The sequence below is a fragment of the Olea europaea genome, chromosome 9 (genome assembly GCF_002742605.1).
Source record: "Olea europaea var. sylvestris chromosome 9, O_europaea_v1, whole genome shotgun sequence".
Taxonomy (NCBI): domain Eukaryota; kingdom Viridiplantae; phylum Streptophyta; class Magnoliopsida; order Lamiales; family Oleaceae; genus Olea; species Olea europaea.
Genome location: NC_036245.1, coordinates 14,483,422 through 14,501,130, shown reverse-complemented (window position 1 = coordinate 14,501,130; position 17,709 = coordinate 14,483,422). Strand labels below are relative to the sequence as shown.

The 17,709-nt window shown below is 37.2% G+C and overlaps 1 protein-coding gene and 1 pseudogene across 1 annotated transcript; both read right to left on the bottom strand.

The window, feature by feature from the left end:
• Window positions 1-211: 211 nt before the first annotated feature.
• LOC111399769 (calcium-dependent protein kinase 1-like) lies at window positions 212-5,530 on the bottom strand. The gene is made up of 7 exons (XM_023027242.1): window positions 4,017-5,530; window positions 2,056-2,199; window positions 1,805-1,957; window positions 1,257-1,372; window positions 951-1,118; window positions 592-816; window positions 212-508 (listed from the first exon to the last, which is right to left on the bottom strand). Exons 1-7 carry the CDS (start codon window positions 4,948-4,950, stop codon window positions 386-388), a joined length of 1,863 nt encoding a protein of 620 aa, XP_022883010.1. The 5' UTR covers window positions 4,951-5,530; the 3' UTR covers window positions 212-385.
• A 3,039-nt stretch (window positions 5,531-8,569) lies between these two features.
• Window positions 8,570-17,709, bottom strand: LOC111399768 (annotated as a pseudogene).

Below are 17,709 nucleotides of genomic sequence, written 5' to 3'. Positions count from 1 at the left end.
AGAAATAATTTTTGTACATTTGGCAGGATGAGCATGAGCGGCATGCGTGGAACATATAGGGGCGAAACTGCGAAAGTGGTTCCATTGAAGTAATCCCCAAGAAAGTTAGGTCTGTTGTAAGAAGTGATTCTTTTGGAGAATGTTGGAACACCCACAGTTATATACCTAACTCGTCAAGTAGATATGAAAATAAGGAGAAATATTCATAGCATATCGTACGTAAAAACATGATCCATATGAAGTAGCAAACTATCAGAAATTGTATGGTGAAACTGAAAGGAGTAGGCATCATTTCTACAAACAATTATAGCATCAACTGATGCTGGAACCTACTCAACTTGTTTACATTACAAAATCAGATAAAGAAAGAGTCAACAGTTTCATGTTAACAAACTGGCACTGCTTCTCTAAATCCAATGTTAAAATTATTCTGTAACCTCTTCCTACCTAAATCTGTATCTCCTCTGTGCATCATCACCACAAACTCGTTGTAATCTATCTGTCCATCCTGAAAGGTAAAACATGGATTGAAACAGTGCAGTCGACCCCAAATTTATTTGGACAAATGCTACGTTTATTGAGGAGACTTACATTGTTTTGGTCAGCCTCTCGAATCATTTCTTCCAAGTGGACATCCTTTATGCCAAACTCTTCACAAGCTTTTTGAAGCTCATCTGGTGTAATATAACCGCTGCCATCCTTATCAAAATATGAAAAGGCCGTAAAGAGATGATCTTCCTTCTCAATTTTGTTCAGATGCAATGTTGCAGCTATAAACTCGCCATAATCAATCGTGCCACTGTTGTCAACATCTGCCTGCATTTCAAGAAACAAACATTTGATAATTCAAATGCAAGAAATATCATATGTAACATAAACTCGTGTATTCTTCCTACTAACACCTTTTAACATATTTAGTCCTAATGTATGAGTTTGAAAATAATACTTACAGACTTTATCAAATCATATATCTCAGATTCATCCAGATTTGCTCCGAATCGTTTTAGTCCAGCCTTAAGTTCTTCAAAAGTAATATAACCACTATTATCTGCATCTATCATTTTGAACATTTCTTTTAGCCCTGCAATTTCTTCTTCTGAAAGACTTTCTGCGATGACCTATAATCGAAAAAGTTAGTTTCAATGTTGTAATACCAAACAAAAAGGAGAACATTGTTTTGAGTAGTATTGTCAAAATTTTGATTGTTCAAATTCGATAAGAACCCTTTTTTTGAGTTGAATGTAGATACCACATACCCTAAGAGCCATTTTCTTAAGCTTGTCCATAGCTGAAAATTGTGTCAAGCGAGTTAAAACTGCAGAATCAAGAGGTTTATCAGGAGCTGCTCCATCAGCTTGCACCCAAGGGTGGCCTGCAAGAAAACTGAATTTAGCTGTGTACGGAAAAAAATTGTGTGCTTACAAAAACCATAAACTTGTATTATTTAGATTTATATTGGCTCTTAACACTATCCAACTCGAAATTCCAAATGTTTTTACAGCTTCATAAATCATTCTATAGTTGTCAAATATTTCCATGAAAAAGTCCTAAGCTTGGTTTCTTTCATAAGATTAACAAGGTTGATCTCAACAAAGTAAACAAGCATGACAATTTTTATCTTGTAACAACATAAACATTCAGTCGAAATAATACTTTAGATATAGCTCATCTCTAGATTTAAGATCCAATTATTTTGGAATGCAGGCAATTAATTCATTTGCATCAGCTAATATGTTCCATCTTATAGTCTTTGCATTTAAATATACACATACCATAACCATAAAGTGAAACATTCGTGACTTACAAAGAACTTCGTGAGCAGTTAACCGCCTTTTTGGATCCCTCACGAGCATTCTCTTCACCAGATCTTTGGCACTTTCAGAGATACTAGGCCAAGGATCTGATGAGAAATCAATATCGCCATGCACAACCTCTTCAAATATTTCTTGCTCACTTTCTGTGCCAAATGAATTTAGAGAAGCATAGAAACTGGACTTTATAAATTAAGAGGAACATGAATTAAAGGGAGGAAAAAAATAAAATTCTACATCTTACCTCCCCAAAATGGAGGCACGCCGCAAAGAAGAATGTAAATCATCACACCTGCGCTCCAGACATCTGCCTCTGGTCCATAACACTTACTAAGAACTTCTGGAGCGACGTAATATGGGCTACCAACCACTTCATTGAATATATCCCCTATATTGCAGAGCATTAACCAAAGAGAGCATAGTCAAACTTGCATAACTAAAGACTTGGATATTTCAACAGTGCACATTGCATTAGAATAGTGAACTTGCAGGTTGAAAGGTGTATAAATAACAAGATGAATTGTTAAATTGTTATGGGAACTAGGAAATTATGTCCCTTCAATAGTCCATAAGCAAAGGTGCAATATGACTGGGTATGACTGGAAGTCTATTAGTGGGTATATTCTGCAAACTGAGTAGAATGACTGAAATTAAAATGCAGTCTCTTTTGAATGTAATGTCTCTTGACCAGAGAAACTATGTCAAAATAAAAAATTTGTAGAGAACTGTATTGGCATAGGAAAAGAGGAAAATCTCATGATCAAGGTTTCCTTTCAGCACAATCCTTAGCAATTAGCATTTCGTCTAACACATAGCAAGCCTGTTCCTAATCATAACCCCCTCTTTCTTTAATACTGAAGTGTCCCAACCTGTTTGCTGGTAGCTGAAGAAAATTATAGAGCTGCATGTATTTGTGATACTGTAGCTAGCGTTGACCTTAGTAAGAATTTCGTCTGACACATAGCAAGACTGATCCTAATTGTAACCCCTCTTTCTTTAATATGAAGTGTCCCAGCCAGTTTGCTGGCCGGTGAAGGAAATTATAGAGCTGCACGTATTTGTAATACTGTAGATAGAGTTGATCTAAAATTAAGTCAAATAGTAACCATGTTCACATCTGCATCAAAATTTTCATTTTGACCATGAATCCATTTCTAAATTACTAGGAATTTAATTCTGTTTTACCTAATATGGATACTAATCTTATGCCTAATAAAGTACCGGCAGTCTCGACTAGTATAAAATGAAATCTTATTTGTCATGGCTATCTGATGGGTATCTGTGAGGTGGAACCTATTATAACCGTTTAATTTGTGATTAAACCATTCTTGTAACTGAATCAGTTTTGCGGCATACTGCCTTCCACATTAACATAGCTTCTATTCCTAAAGTTTCTTATTAACGAGGCTGCGTTGGATCATATAGAAAAAACAGACAAAACTCTTTTTTCCTTCCCACAGGTAACCATAAACCTCCTTCAGGGGACTTTACAGAAAAAGGTTTCTTGTAAATTTTATCTGATAACTTGGTATTTAAGAAAAATTCTAACTCCACGAGAAATTTTTTTAGTTCAATTGCCATCTTGAGCTAAAAATGAATATCCTTCCACTCACAAACAACCATCATCTTTTCAATAAGATACATTGAAGTTCTAAAATAATAATTTCATCAACCTCTGCCTTCCAGCCTCTCACTAATACGTGATTGGTCTTGCATCCCAGATGCATTGGAGGAAGGAAAAATACAGAACACATTTGTTTCAGCTAGAGAATCTAGGAACAACGAATAATATATTGGTATTTTAGTGTCTATTATCTTGTCATATTCTGCAGCAATCCATCAGTTTGCCATTTCAGTCTATTACATGGATATTTGGTTTAATGTTTATATTGAAAAGTTGAACAGATGTAGTTTTGGAATCAGTCTAATTTATTTTAAACTTTGTTAAGGGATACATTCACCAAGTATGCTGAGGATACTTGTCGTTACTGATCATTATAAACCACATTTAGTAACGAGACTTCTCATGACCTAGGCAATTAGTTGAAGCTATGACATTGCTGACAGCAGTATGTCAAGATTTTAAAGTACAAAACAAAGAAAATTTATATTACATAGAATGATAGAAGTAGGCAATAAGATTAAATCAATATATGCAGGGAAGTTATGAAAAAAAAATATTGTGAAAATAACTTCAGAACAAACCTGGCTTGAAGAATATGGATAGCCCAAAATCTATTGTCTTTATAGGAGAATCCTCCTCCTCATTGACAAATAGGAAATTCTCGGGCTTGAGATCCCGGTGCATGACGCCCAAAGAATGGCAGGCTTCGATAACACCAACTATTGTCTTGGTAAGCTCGGCTGCCTTTTTCTCGGAGTAATGCCCTCTTTTAACAATTCTGTCAAATAACTCCCCTCCTGCACACAATTCCATCACAACATGAACGGCCACAGCATCCTCATAAGCTGCTTTGATTGAAATGACATTCGGGTGGCCAGCTAAGTGATGCATGATCTCAATTTCTCTCCTGACATCCTCCACATCCTCCAGAGTCAACAATTTTCTCTTCGCAATAGATTTACATGCATACTCTATTCCAGTTGTCTTCTCTACACACAGAAATGTCGTTCCAAACTGCCCATGCCCAAGTTTTTTGCCCAAATTATAGTATTCCTTCAGGTTTCCCTTTTTAGTTCTTAGCACTGAGTCCACCTTAAGACCTGCACTCATCATTCTTTTAACATTGTGGGGTTTCTTGGGCTTTGGGGGATCTACTGGTTTCGGCTTCTCATTCTCAGGATTTTGAACTGGTTTTTTCTCATCAGTTTTGATTGCATCTTCCCATGATCTAGACTGAGGTGGTTTTTGATCTTCCTTCAATATGATCACGGTTGCCTGGGGTTGTGTAGAGTTTTCTGGCTGGCGTTCCTCCTCCTCAACCTTCACCAATTCAGGGGGTGTATTCTGAACAGGATTAGGACCTTCTAACTGTTTAACTGCAGGTGGCGCCTCACAACGTTTTTCTTTGTTATGATTATTAGAAAACAGCTGTGGTAATTTAGGCCACCACAAATTTGAAATTGTGTGAAGAAACCCATCCTTAGCAATCTTCCCATTTACACAAGTATTTCCCATAACAATGTCTCTCTTAGTCTTCCCCCCCAAAATCTCCTACTCTGTAATCATCTTAAACCTATTCAAACCCAACAAATTCCCCAAAACAAAAAGATTCAATCTCTTGAAGATTCACCCAACTGTGAAACCCTAAAAACCAGTGACTCTACACGACAGCCAGAGGAGGAAATCAAAGCATATCAAAGCATTACACACCCAGTATATCAGATAATATTATCAGTCACAGGGCTTGGTTATTTGAAAAAGTTCTAAAAAAATCAATCAATCACGGAGCTTGGTGATTTGAAATGGTCCTAAAAAAATCAATGCAAATAATCGTGATGTCAATGATTTTAGGAACTTACCAAATAATCAATTTAAATCAACTCCCATTATCTTTTTATACACATTAACAATAAAAGCAAGCTCATGTTATAAATGGAAAGGGTAATATAAACAAATTTAAAAATAAAATAAAATTGTGACCCTTGTTTGAAATTTGATATGTATAGAAATAAAATTTATATAATCAAGAAAATGTCAAAGTGAAAAGCACGCGGAATAGGTATATGATATTAGGCAAGACTAAACCAAATATGATAAAAAAAAAAAAAAAAAAAAAAAAAAAAAAACAATTAGGGCAATGAAAAGAAAGGTTGTGTATGAACAGATTTTTGTTTACGAGGTCCATCTCTCTCTACATCTATATGATATTATCTAAAATCTTGATTTTGATTGAATTTCAATTTCTCCCTTTTTCTTGAAATGAAAGCCAAGGGGGAAAATAGGAAGGAGAGAGAAACCGAGAGAAAGAGAGAGATGACAGGTTTTTCTGTTAGAAACTTCCAGCCTTATTTTTTGAAAAAAGCTGTGTAAAGAATTTATTTTCACAGCATTTTTCACATCCTCTCGCAAAGGTGGGGTCCATGATTATTTTAATCGTGGATCCCACCCACTTGCATGTACGTGTGTGAAAAAAATTGTGAATAATATGTTGTACGTATAGCACAATTCTTATTTTTTTCCCCCCAAATTCTAAAACGTGTGTTGTAGTTTTTAAGGAAAAATCATTAATCGACTGAAAGTTTAATAAAATTGATGGTTTGCAGTTACCTTAAAAGTTACTAATTTTAAAAATGAAGGTTTTACTCAAGTGGTAAGAAAAAATTCTATCAATTCGGGTTTCAAAATAGATGAAATTTACAAATAAAATAAAAATAAAAATATGGCCCAAGTAGGTTTGAAACCGAACCACTTTCCTATTTACATATTTCGTTGGACCTATAAGTACTATTTGCTTATTAACCACTCATTTTGATTTATTTATAAACATTAACTTTATAAACACTTTGTGTCTTGTTAATGGGAAGGGTGCATGATAAACGGGAATTGCATGAAAATTACACCACTCGCTTGGCGATTTTTATGGAAATCTAGGTATATGGAGTTATCAAAATAATTCTAAGAATGAAAAAATAAAAAATAAAAATCTTTATGAAATCCTGATTGTGCCTTCTATGAATGGACATGACTATCAAGTGGTGAGCCACTTTAGGTGACAAGCCCTTGAACGATTCTTCATTGGTATTATTAACATGTGGAAATTAAAACTACCGTTGTTTTCCAAGTTTGCATTTTATAAACGACGATTGCAACACAGGACCATCGTCGACAGCACGCGCAAGAACATCGCACAAATCGATGATGGTACTGAACAATTGCAAGGAGTAGAAACCACGAGGAGTGTGGCACGAAGCAAATAGAGCGAGAAGCGACAATGAGTACCGTCACGCGAAGCAGATGCCGCAAATCGTCACCGTGGTACTAAACGACGTCTGCGTAGTATCTTACTGGCCGTCGTGATATTGAATCATAGTAATATATGATGGTTCAATGGTGTGACAGATCTGTGAGATTGTTTGATGAGGACGAAGGTGGACATATTTGTGTAGGAGTAGCTATTGACGGGGTAAGAATATTGGTGGACTGGAATGATCGACAGCAATTTTATTAATGAGGTGGTGATCAAACAAGATTTAAGCGAGCAGAGGTGAGTTTATAATTTGTTGGGTATGGGTGGCTATGATTTTGCAAATGGTACTGCAATGGTGGTGGTGGTGGTGGTAGTGTTTTTTTGATTGTTGACTGGTGGTGGTCGTTTTTGTTTTGGTAGTACTGGGGAGTTGGGTGGTTCTTATTGCTTGTGAAGTTGACAGTGGTGGTGGGTCTGGATGGTAGTGGTGGTCGACAGTGTTGTAGTGCATGGGAAGAGTATTGGTGATCAATAAATTATTAATCCGTAATTGGTAAATAAATGTGACCTTGAAGAATTTGTAATTGTAACTAAATTTATATTTGTGACTAATTAATTTTATAATTGAAATGACTGTTAAATTAAGTCATGATCTATAAAATTTATAATTTGCAACTAATAAAATGTGTTGTGACTTATAAAAATTTTGATTTTTTGACCAATAAATAATCTGTTGCCTATAGAATTTTTTTGATTTACGATCAAAAAATAATTTGTAACAAATTAATTTGATAATTTATGATCAAATTGTATATATTTTTTACCTTAATATTTAACTAATAAAATATCTTTTTAATTAATTATTTTATAAATAAAATTTAACAACATCCAATTTTTGAAATTTTAAACTTTGTTTATTAATTTTGAAACGGACCATACTTAAACTTTTAAATATAAATTTTACCTCATTAAACATTCAGTCCTGATATTTGGAACTCAATGAATATGATAAAAACTTCATATTCTAATGCAAAGATAACCTTTATTATGATCATCTTAAACGATAATAAATTTAGTGAATTATAATTGAAGTTATTTTACCATTGGAAGTTTTTATTTTATTGAAGGGAAACAAGAGGCATTAATGGTTCTAATGAGATACTAAGTGCTACATGTACATAATTATCTACGTAATGGTGTTCATAATTACACATGACACTGAATCCAACCTTTAATTCAAATCTCACACTTGTACATCAACAATCGGATGATTACCACATCACATTATGGATACCATTATGTGTAATAATTATGTACAAGTAAAATTTTCCTAAATTTCTAAGCCTTGACAGCTGCCATCTGCCGACCGACGATAAATTTTGGACAGGTGGTCGTTCCTGTCCTATACAGGCCATATACTTGTTGATTCGCAAAATTAATTTTTAATCTTCTGCTACAAAATAATGTAAGGAGCTGTTTGAACCCCATTTTTCTAGAAAAATGTACTTTGAAATAATGTTGTGATGAAAAATGTGTGATTAAAAAATTTCATAAAAATTGTCAAATAAAGAGATAAAATTTGTTCTAATTGGGGAACAAAATTTGTTCTAATTGCCCAAAAAGAGAAGGGGGGGGGGGGGGGGGGAAGAGCAGCAGGAAAATTAATTTCCACCTAAACCAAAGAAAAACCAATACCTTAAAAACCTAGAAAAAATGGTCACATGGAATGTGTTGGTATCAGGATCTTATTTGAAAATTTATTTTCGAACAAATCGTAACAAAAGGAATTGCAGAAACTTAAAAGGAACCAGAACACGAAGAATTTTTTGCCACAAAAGGCCCGAATGTTCAGTTTTACGACCTACTCACCCGTTGAACATCCACAAGTGAATAAAGCTCTAGATCCACTAAGAAATCACCAAAAATTGTTATAATATGTACGAAGAAATCAAAGATTTCTTTGACGTTTTCTCTAGCCTCAACACACAATACAAAACCACACCATATCACTAAGAATCTTTCTCACTGTATACACAACATGTAGAATTTCAGAGTCACTCAAATTTTCAGGTCAAAAACTCACAAAAAGTACACGGTGCAGTTAGAGAGAAGAAAGAGAGAAAACTCTAAACACAAAGTTCCTTCCAGAAAATGAATGGCCAAACAATACTTAAGCAATCAGTCAAAGAGTCACAGATCAACGGTTGGGAGATGGCCAAGTGTATGACCAGATCAAGCATCAATTAAATGAAATGTGTGTTTATAAGAACCAAGTTTTCTTCACCCAAGTTGGACCATTATCCAGAATCAGCAACATAGGCTCAAATGATATGGACCAAGAATGTGAGGCGACCCAAATACTTGACAGAATGTTGTGTGGAAAACCAGTACCACGAAAAATTTTGCATTTGGGTGAAAAATGAAGCCTATCAAATTGGCCCTTACTAAAATGTACACGAGTGAAACTTGAGATAGCCGTGCTTCAAACATCTCTAGCCAACCCAGAAAGATCAACATCTCCATCAGAATTTCTATTGGGAAGGGCTTCTTTAGGAGGTTAACGTTCAATGGGAATTCCACGCTTGGTGGAAGAGGATGAAAAATCGTCATCAAATATTCGAGGAACCGCAGTTGTATTAAAGAAATCAATTTAATCTCTTCGGCTCCTTTAAAGAAATGGTTCCAAAGAAAATACATTCAATGGCTTCAATATCACCACGTAATCCAGGAAAGTGTGAGGATCCCTGTTCAGATGACTCCAATGGGAACGACCCTTACATCTTCCTCAGTGTATTCTTTGTTAGACTGTACTATCTCATTAGGCCTGAGACAAGAAGAAAAGATTTAGAGAAAGAAACAATCAGTCTACGTTACAGCTTGTATATACAATGTTACTGTGTCAAGCAACCATATATTTTATCAATACCCCTACACGATAGACCTCACTACATACAGCACAGTCCTGAGGGATTTCTATAGAAACATAAAGACACAAGGAGAGGATAAAGAGCAGTCCACACTGTTAAAACTCTGATTAGTAAAGGAGAAGAAAAAGGGGAGAAGGGGGATTATGTACAGCCATATGTTCAAGTCATTAGAAGTATAAAGCAGAATCTTAAAAACTCTGGGAGGCAAACAGCATGTGACAGTCCCAGTGCTTCACATTATCATGAAACAAGAATCTAATCCATTCTACTAGTGCCAAAAAGGAGTTGGTTTTACTTTAGTCTTGCACATTAGGATAGAAGGTGGGTACAAGAAATAGCTTGAGAGTTTCGGCCATAGAATTGATATTGTTGAAATAATATGTATATGAAAAAGATAAACTAGTCAACATGATGTAGCTGCACATACAAAGAAAGCATTCAGCCATAATTTTCAGCAAATGGTTGTTAATTTATCTCATGTAAGGGAACCTGTTTATCCCCAATGTGAGTCTGGTATCCAAGCTATCTAGCTCTCTCCAACATTTGTACTTAATCAGCACTTGGCATAGGTAAAAGTGATCGGGTCCACTCCAATACAAAGATATCATTTCCAATTAGTCAATATCATTATGGCTATTAACCTCTTTAATGGATTCTAAAATATATGGTTGTGTAAAGCTATGCCTCTAGCATAATTAGGACAAGGTAATGCTTCCAAAACAAGCCTACTTCGCAAAGTCTCCTGAATTTCTCTATGGTCTTCTCCCAAAATTAGATTAGCTTTAGCTACATTTTCTTCCCTATACTAAAACTTTCAAACATGCAACTTTAGTTAATGATAGTAAGCAGTATCACTAGCGTGCCACAAAATAAACATCATACACAATATGGAGCGGCAAATATCATGGCTCTTTTCTATTTCTTCAAGATTTAACAATCAAAGACATTCCCGTTTTACATATTCACATGTACACAATTATCCTTTTGTCCTAATTATTCACAAGTATGACCGCATGGAGTTTCCTAAATCTCATTTTTATTCAAATTATACTGAAATCTTATTGATGCAACAAGGAAACAATTAAAAGTCTATTCAAGGCGAAAGACTAATAATCAGTAGAATTCCAGTATATCTAAATTATAATAGTTTTATTTTGACAATGTTATCTTTTATTTTTAAGTTTCTTTAGATAAGAAGTTTATTTAATTTCAAAGTCCTTCTCTATATAAAGGGGCTTAGGGCAATGTTTAGAAACACTTGCATTATATGAATAAGATTATTTCTTTTGCCCTCAATTCTTCCCTGTGATTCCCCTTTCTTCTTATTATTCTTTATCAATTTGTGTGTTCCTGCATCAATTTGGTATCAGAGCAAGCTCGTTTCCTTTGGCCACAAAATCATCCACAATCCTTGACCTCGTTTCCATCTACCTTCATATACAGCCACCCTTCCACCGCCCATTCAACATAAATAACCACCATTACATACGGCAGCCTTTGAACAGCACAAAACGAAAGAGAAACAGCATTTATCGCAGCAGCAGTTTTTAAGTTTTCCTTTTAGTTCTTTGTTCTTAGTTTCAAAAAAAAATCCAAAAAAAAAAAAAAATAGTACAATTTATTGTCGATTATTCCTCATCTTACTGCTTCATATGTCACAACTGTTGTTGTTCAACCAAAGGCACCCTATATTACCTACCCATCGCTAATTTCGCCGCTACCAAACCACTCCCTTAGTCCACCACTATCATCTATTTCCTAAACATCCATAACCACCACCACCTAGTCGCACAGGGAAGATTATCACACCACTAAAGTCATCGTTTTTCCCTCTCAAATCCATAAACTACCTCCTGCCACTTTGTGCCAACCACTTCGGCTCCAGACGCTCAAACTCGCTGTTGCTCCACCACTCAAATTCGGAATCTCCGCCGCTACTGTCACGATCAAGTCCTCCACGCGTTCGGTTGCCATCATCGCCACAGAGGTACAACAATTTCATTATATTTTCATCTCCGTCACTCCACTGCCGCTCGAAGTCTTTCGCAACTGTTACTGGCCCCAGTCTGGTCACTGCTCTTGCTATCACCATCTCCGTTCCACCACTGCTGCAGCGAGTCCTGCCGCCTTGTGAAAAGCCTGTAGCCGGTTCTTCCCTTGTGTTTTGGTAAGGATTTCCTTCTGCTTTTATTGAAACTTTGCTATTATTCAAGTACTTTGCCTTTTACGTAGTGCTGCATTCGTTCCAAGTTAAAAAATAAAAAAAAAACTTTTTTTTCAAATCAATACAAATAAATCTCAAAGATTTAGAACACTCACACGAAGTATTATCTCAGCAAGTTGCCAATCTTTCAACTGATTTAGCGTCTATAAAGGCTGATTTTGCTGAACTTAAAGATTTTATCATTGAGTTACGTCGAAATCCTGAAAAACGCCCCGCAGATAATTTTTCTGAATCCTCGACATTCATAACACTGCTCAACAGGCTCCTGTCATTCCACCTAGAGGGGCATCCCCTACGATACAGCATCATATTCACAACGCACACGCCCCCGAATATCTGGAACCTGGTGTCCAATATAATACTCGCCCCGAACCCCGCCCCACATTTTGATCGACATAGGGACCTTGCTGATGACATGTCTAGAAACATTAAAGTAGATGCTCCCGAATTTGATGGCCGTCTAGACCCCGAAGCCTTTTTAGATTGGCTGGACTCCATCGAAGAATACTTCGATTGGTATCACATGTCGGATTATCAGCGGCTTCACTTCGCCAAAATGAACTCACCAAATCTGCTAAACGCTATTGGCAAAACTTGACACGAAACCTCGAACATTTAGGACAACCTATCACCCTATGGGCGGAAAATGAAAACAAAACTGAAAGAAAAGTATGTCCCACCATTCCATCGATCTCAGCTTCTAGAGCGTTTGCTTAACCATAGACAAAACTCCTCGACCGTGTCTGACTATAGATCTCGTTTTGATGAGTTGCTCCATCGTTCCAGTCTTTATGAACCCGAGAATGTCACTGTTACTCGATTTCTTAATGGCCTAAGGCCCAACCTCAAACACCACGTCACCGTGCTCAATCCCTTTTCCCTAGAGGACGCCTATCACAAAGCTCTCGAGTATGAGAGGTACTCTCGAGTACCATACACTCGAAGGGGCCTTTCGAACTTTGTGGACCCTCGCCAACCACGTCCTAACCCATTCTCCACTCCTGGTAGTATTCCAGTATCAACTCAGTCTCGCACAGTTGTCAGACCTTCGTCATCATCACCTTCACTTTCCCAAGATATCAATAAGAATCAACCTTCTCCTTTGCTTCTTCCCGTATCGCTAACCCGTCAATCGTGTGTCATCATTGTCAGAATCGAGGTCATATAGCATCTCGATGCCCTCATCGTACCCTTACTATTAATCAAGAACCACTACTTCCAACACCGGAAATCGATAAATGTTTTACAGTTGATCCTATTGACCATTCTGATGAGGACCTCGAACAACTTGAGTGTCACGTGGAGGATGAGGCTGTTGTCTCGATCATGAGATGCATCCTCTCCACCCCTGTTGACTCTGATTCTTGGAAAAGGACATCAATATTCCACACGTACATACCGTGTAACTCTCGTTGTTGCAAATTAGTAATTGACAGGGGTAGTACCATGAACGTCGTTTCCACCTCAGGGGTAACCAAATTCGGCTTCAAGCTCGAACCCCACCCTCGCCCTTTTAAGGTGGCATGGGTCGATAGGACTTCTTTGCCTGTCACTCATCGTTATCTTGTATCCCTTACATTTGGCCCATATTCAGAAGACCTTTACTGTAACGTTCTACCTATGAATGTTGCTCACGTCCTTTTGGGTCGCCCTTGGCTCTACGATCATGATGTTAAGCACTTCGGGCGTGATAACACTTATGAGTTTGTCCATAATGGCAAACCCATTCGGCTTCTTCCAGCGAAACCATCTGACCCCCCAAAGAGACCACCGCCTAAAACAACACCCACTTGTGCTACAAGTACAAAGAACCAAATTCAGGTCTTGTCCCATAAGGCCTTTGAGCTTGAGGCGCACGACACCGGGTTGATGTTTGCGTTAGTTACCAAAACATGTTCCCAACCTACTACTGAAGCAAACTCTCATCGCCTCCTTGTTACCACTCCATTGTTAGAGGAGTTTAGCGATGTCATGCCAGATGACCTACCTGATGAACTTCCTCCCATTCGTGATATTCAACATGCAATCGACTTGGTCTCGAGATCACAATTACCAAATCGCCCTCACTATAGGATGAATCCTGCGGAACGGGTTGAGCTAAATAAACAGGTTGAGGCATTACTATCTAAAGATTTTATTCGTCATAGCCTTAGTCCTTGTGCAGTCCCCGTTCTACTTACTCCCAAAAAAGACAGATCTTGGCGTATGTGTGTCGATAGTCGTGCCATTAACAAAATTACTATAAAATATCGATTTCCCATACCACGCCTCGATGACATGCTGGATGAGTTAGCGGGATCCTTATGGTTTTCTAAAATAGATCTACGAAGTGGATATCACCAAATTAGGATTAGACCAGGGGATGAATGAAAAATAGCCTTTAAGACGCAGGATGGTTTATACGAGTGGCTAGTTATGCCTTTCGAGATGTCTAATGCGCCTAGCACTTTTATGAGGGTGATGACTCACGTCTTCCGACCTTTCATTGGAAAATTTCTCTTGGTCTATTTTGATGATATATTGATTTACAGTAAATCGCGAGAGGACCACTTAGATCACCTTAGACAAGTCTTTCTTACACTTCGTTCTAACAAACTGTACGCTAACCTTAAGAAGTGTTTTTTTCTACAATCATAAGTCTTATTCTTAGGTTTCATTATCTCTGCCCAGGGAATTTCGGCTGATTCAGCTAAAATCTCTGTAATTCGTGATTGGCCAGAACCTACAACTTTGACTGAGGCCCGTAGCTTTCATGGATTAGGCTCGTTCTACAGACGATTCATTCAAGGTTTTAGTTCTATCACTGCCCCTATTACTGAATGTATGAAAAAAGGGATTTCCATTGGACACAATCCGCAAAAAAAGCCTTCATCACAATTAAGCAAAAGTTGATTGAAGCTCCCGTTTTACGCCACCCTGATCTCTCTAAAGTATTTGAAGTGGCATGTGATGCTTCTGGTATCGGTATAGGTGGTGTATTAAGTCAAGAGGGTCACCCTATCGCCTATTTTAGCGAGAAATTAAATCAGGCACGACAGAAATATTCTACTTATGACAAAGAATTCTATGCTATCGTCCAAACTCTTCGTTATTGGCGTTATTATTTATTACCTCAAGAGTTTATCCTTTACTCCGATCACCAAGCCCTCCGCTATCTCAATTCCCAACGTAATTTGAGTGATAGACACATTAAATGGGTAGAGTTTCTCCAAGAATATACATTTGTTCTCCACCATCGAGCTGGGGTCGATAACAAAGTGGCAAATGCTCTTAGCCGTATTACTACTGTACTCCAAACTATGAGTACTACGGTGGTCGGATTTGAATGTTTAAAAGATGAATATCCTAGTTGTCCCGACTTTGGTCTCATTTTTCAAGACCTCATATCTAACTCTTCTCGTAATCATGTTGCTTTCTTGCTTAAAGAGGGTCATCTTTTTAAAGGTAACAAGTTGTGTATTCCTCGCACCTCACTTCGTGAGTTCCTTATTTGGGAACTCCATGCTGGAGGTCTCGCAGGTCACTTTGGTCGTGATAAAACTGTCCCCTTAGTTGAGGATAGATTTTACTGGCCTTCCCTTAAAAAGGATGTGGCTCGCATTGTGTCTCAGTGTCGCACGTGTCAGTTGGGTAAGGCCCAACGTCAAAACACGGGGATGTATACTCCTCTACCTGTTCCTCATACTCCTTGGCGTGACCTTAGTATGGATTTTGTCCTAGGATTGCCTAAAACTGCAAGAGGTCATGATTCCATTTTTGTTGTCGTGGATAGATTCTCCAAGATGGCCCATTTCATTCCATGTTCCAAGTCTACTGATGCATCATATATCACTAAGTTATTCTTCAAAGAGGTTGTTCGCCTGCACGGACTGCCAATCACTATTGTTTCTGATAGAGATGTTAAGTTTGTTAGTTACTTTTGGAAAACTCTATGGAAATTGTTTGGGAAAACTCTTAAGTTCTCATCAGCATTCCAACCCCAAACAGATGGTCAAACAGAAGTAGTAAATCGTAGTTTAGGTAATTGGCTTCGTTGTTTAGTTGGGGACAAACCAGGTAATTGGGATTTGGTATTGTCTACCGCTGAATTTGCATACAATAATTATGTTAATAGGTCTACTGGTCATAGCCCATTTGAGATTGTTCAAGGTTTTTCCCCACGACAACCACTGGACCTCGTTCCGTTACCTACTGATTTTCGTCCTACTGCATCTGCACAATCTTTCGCTGATCATATTCGCACCTTACATGAAGAGATTAAAAGAAAAATTGTTTTAAGCAATGACCACTATAAACTAACAGCTGATGCACATCGTAGGCATAAAGAGTTTGAGATTGGCGATTTTGTTATGATAAGACTTGCACCTAAACGTTTTCCAAAACATGCTGCAAAAAAATTTTGTGCTAGATCACTTGGCCCTTTCCCTGTTATTAAAAGGCTTGGAACTAATGCTTATCTACTTGATTTGCCAACGCACTTAAATATTAGTCCAGTTTTCAATATAGCAGATTTATATCCTTATCGAGGCACATTCGAGCCTTCGATTTTGTCTTCGAACATGTCTGCTGGACAAGTTTCTCAACCGCTCCCTCGAGCCCCCATTACCACATTTTCACATCAGGATATTGTTGATGAGGTGCTCGACGATGAGATCATTGCATCCCAAAATGGGGGTTTTCGTACGCTTCTTGTGCGTTGGAAAGATCGTCCGCTTAGTGATGCTACGTGGATTAACGAAGAAGAATTTCGTCAATTGGATCCAAAGCTTTTGGATGCTTACTTGGACTATACCTCGCCGAAGTCAAGTTCTTTTCAGCCGGGGAAGAATGATGCAACAAGGAAACAATTAAAAGTCTATTCAAGGCGATAGACTAATAATCAGTAGAATTCTAGTATATCTAAATTATAATAGTTTTATTTTGACAATGTTATCTTTTATTTTCAAGTTTCTTTAGATAAGAAGTTTATTTAATTTCAAAGTCCTTCTCTATATAAAGGGGCTTAGGACAATGTTTAGAAACACTTGCATTATATGAATAAGATTATTTCTTTTGCCCTCAATTCTTCCCTGTGATTCCCCTTTCTTCTTATTATTCTTTATTAATTTGTGTGTTCCTACATCACTTATATTGTTAACCACTTCGTTAACGTGTTTAGACCGTGTTTGAAAATAGTTTAAGCAATAAATTGTTATTAAGGCAGGAATTTCCCCTCCAACAATCTTCACCAGCACTCCAAACTTCAATTTCAGCAAAAATTCATTGAATATCACTCCAAATAGTATTCAAATAAGCATATTTTGATGTATATAAATTACAATAACGGCGAAAAACAAAAAGATCAATAAGTTCATAAATCCCTGTACTCAAAACGGACTATACAAGTGAATAAATTTCAGGGAAAAATAATAATAATAAAGATATTTTAAACCAAAATTTGTTGGCCTAGAAAATATATAAAATCATCACTTTCTCTAATAATCTCATAGTTTTACAGAAATCGAATAACAACACGAAACGAGCATATAAATATATGTAGAAATCGATTTTTTGGATTTCTAACACAATTTAAATTTAATTTACCCTCCAACGCAGTGTTTAAAAATCTTCTCGGCATTCTCGCACTTACGAATGAATTTCCCCGGCTCAACTTCCTCCGTCCGACACTGAGACGAGACAATCCTTTGGGTGGCGCAGTGGTCTGAGCCGTTCAACTCACCGATGTCACCAGCGGAGGAGGAAAACGGGTCAGATTCATCGTCGTTCTTCCACACCCAACCCATTTTTGCGTTGTGAAATATGCTAAACAGAAATTTTCTAGCAATTTGTGCGTTCATGTAATTTTATGCTTCGTGAACAATCCAGAAACTTTTAAG

What these genes read in the sequence shown, in the direction of transcription:
- LOC111399769 (XM_023027242.1), bottom strand. Translation starts at nt 4,950, where the DNA reads ATGGGAAATACTTGTGTAAATGGGAAGATTGCTAAGGATGGGTTTCTT. An exon ending in TTAAGAAAATGGCTCTTAGG is followed by an intron (nt 1,119 to 1,256) that starts GTATGTGGTATC and finishes TTTCGATTATAG; the next exon opens with GTCATCGCAGAAAGTCTTTC. An exon ending in GAGAGGCTGACCAAAACAAT is followed by an intron (nt 509 to 591) that starts GTAAGTCTCCTC and finishes TTTACCTTTCAG; the next exon opens with GATGGACAGATAGATTACAA.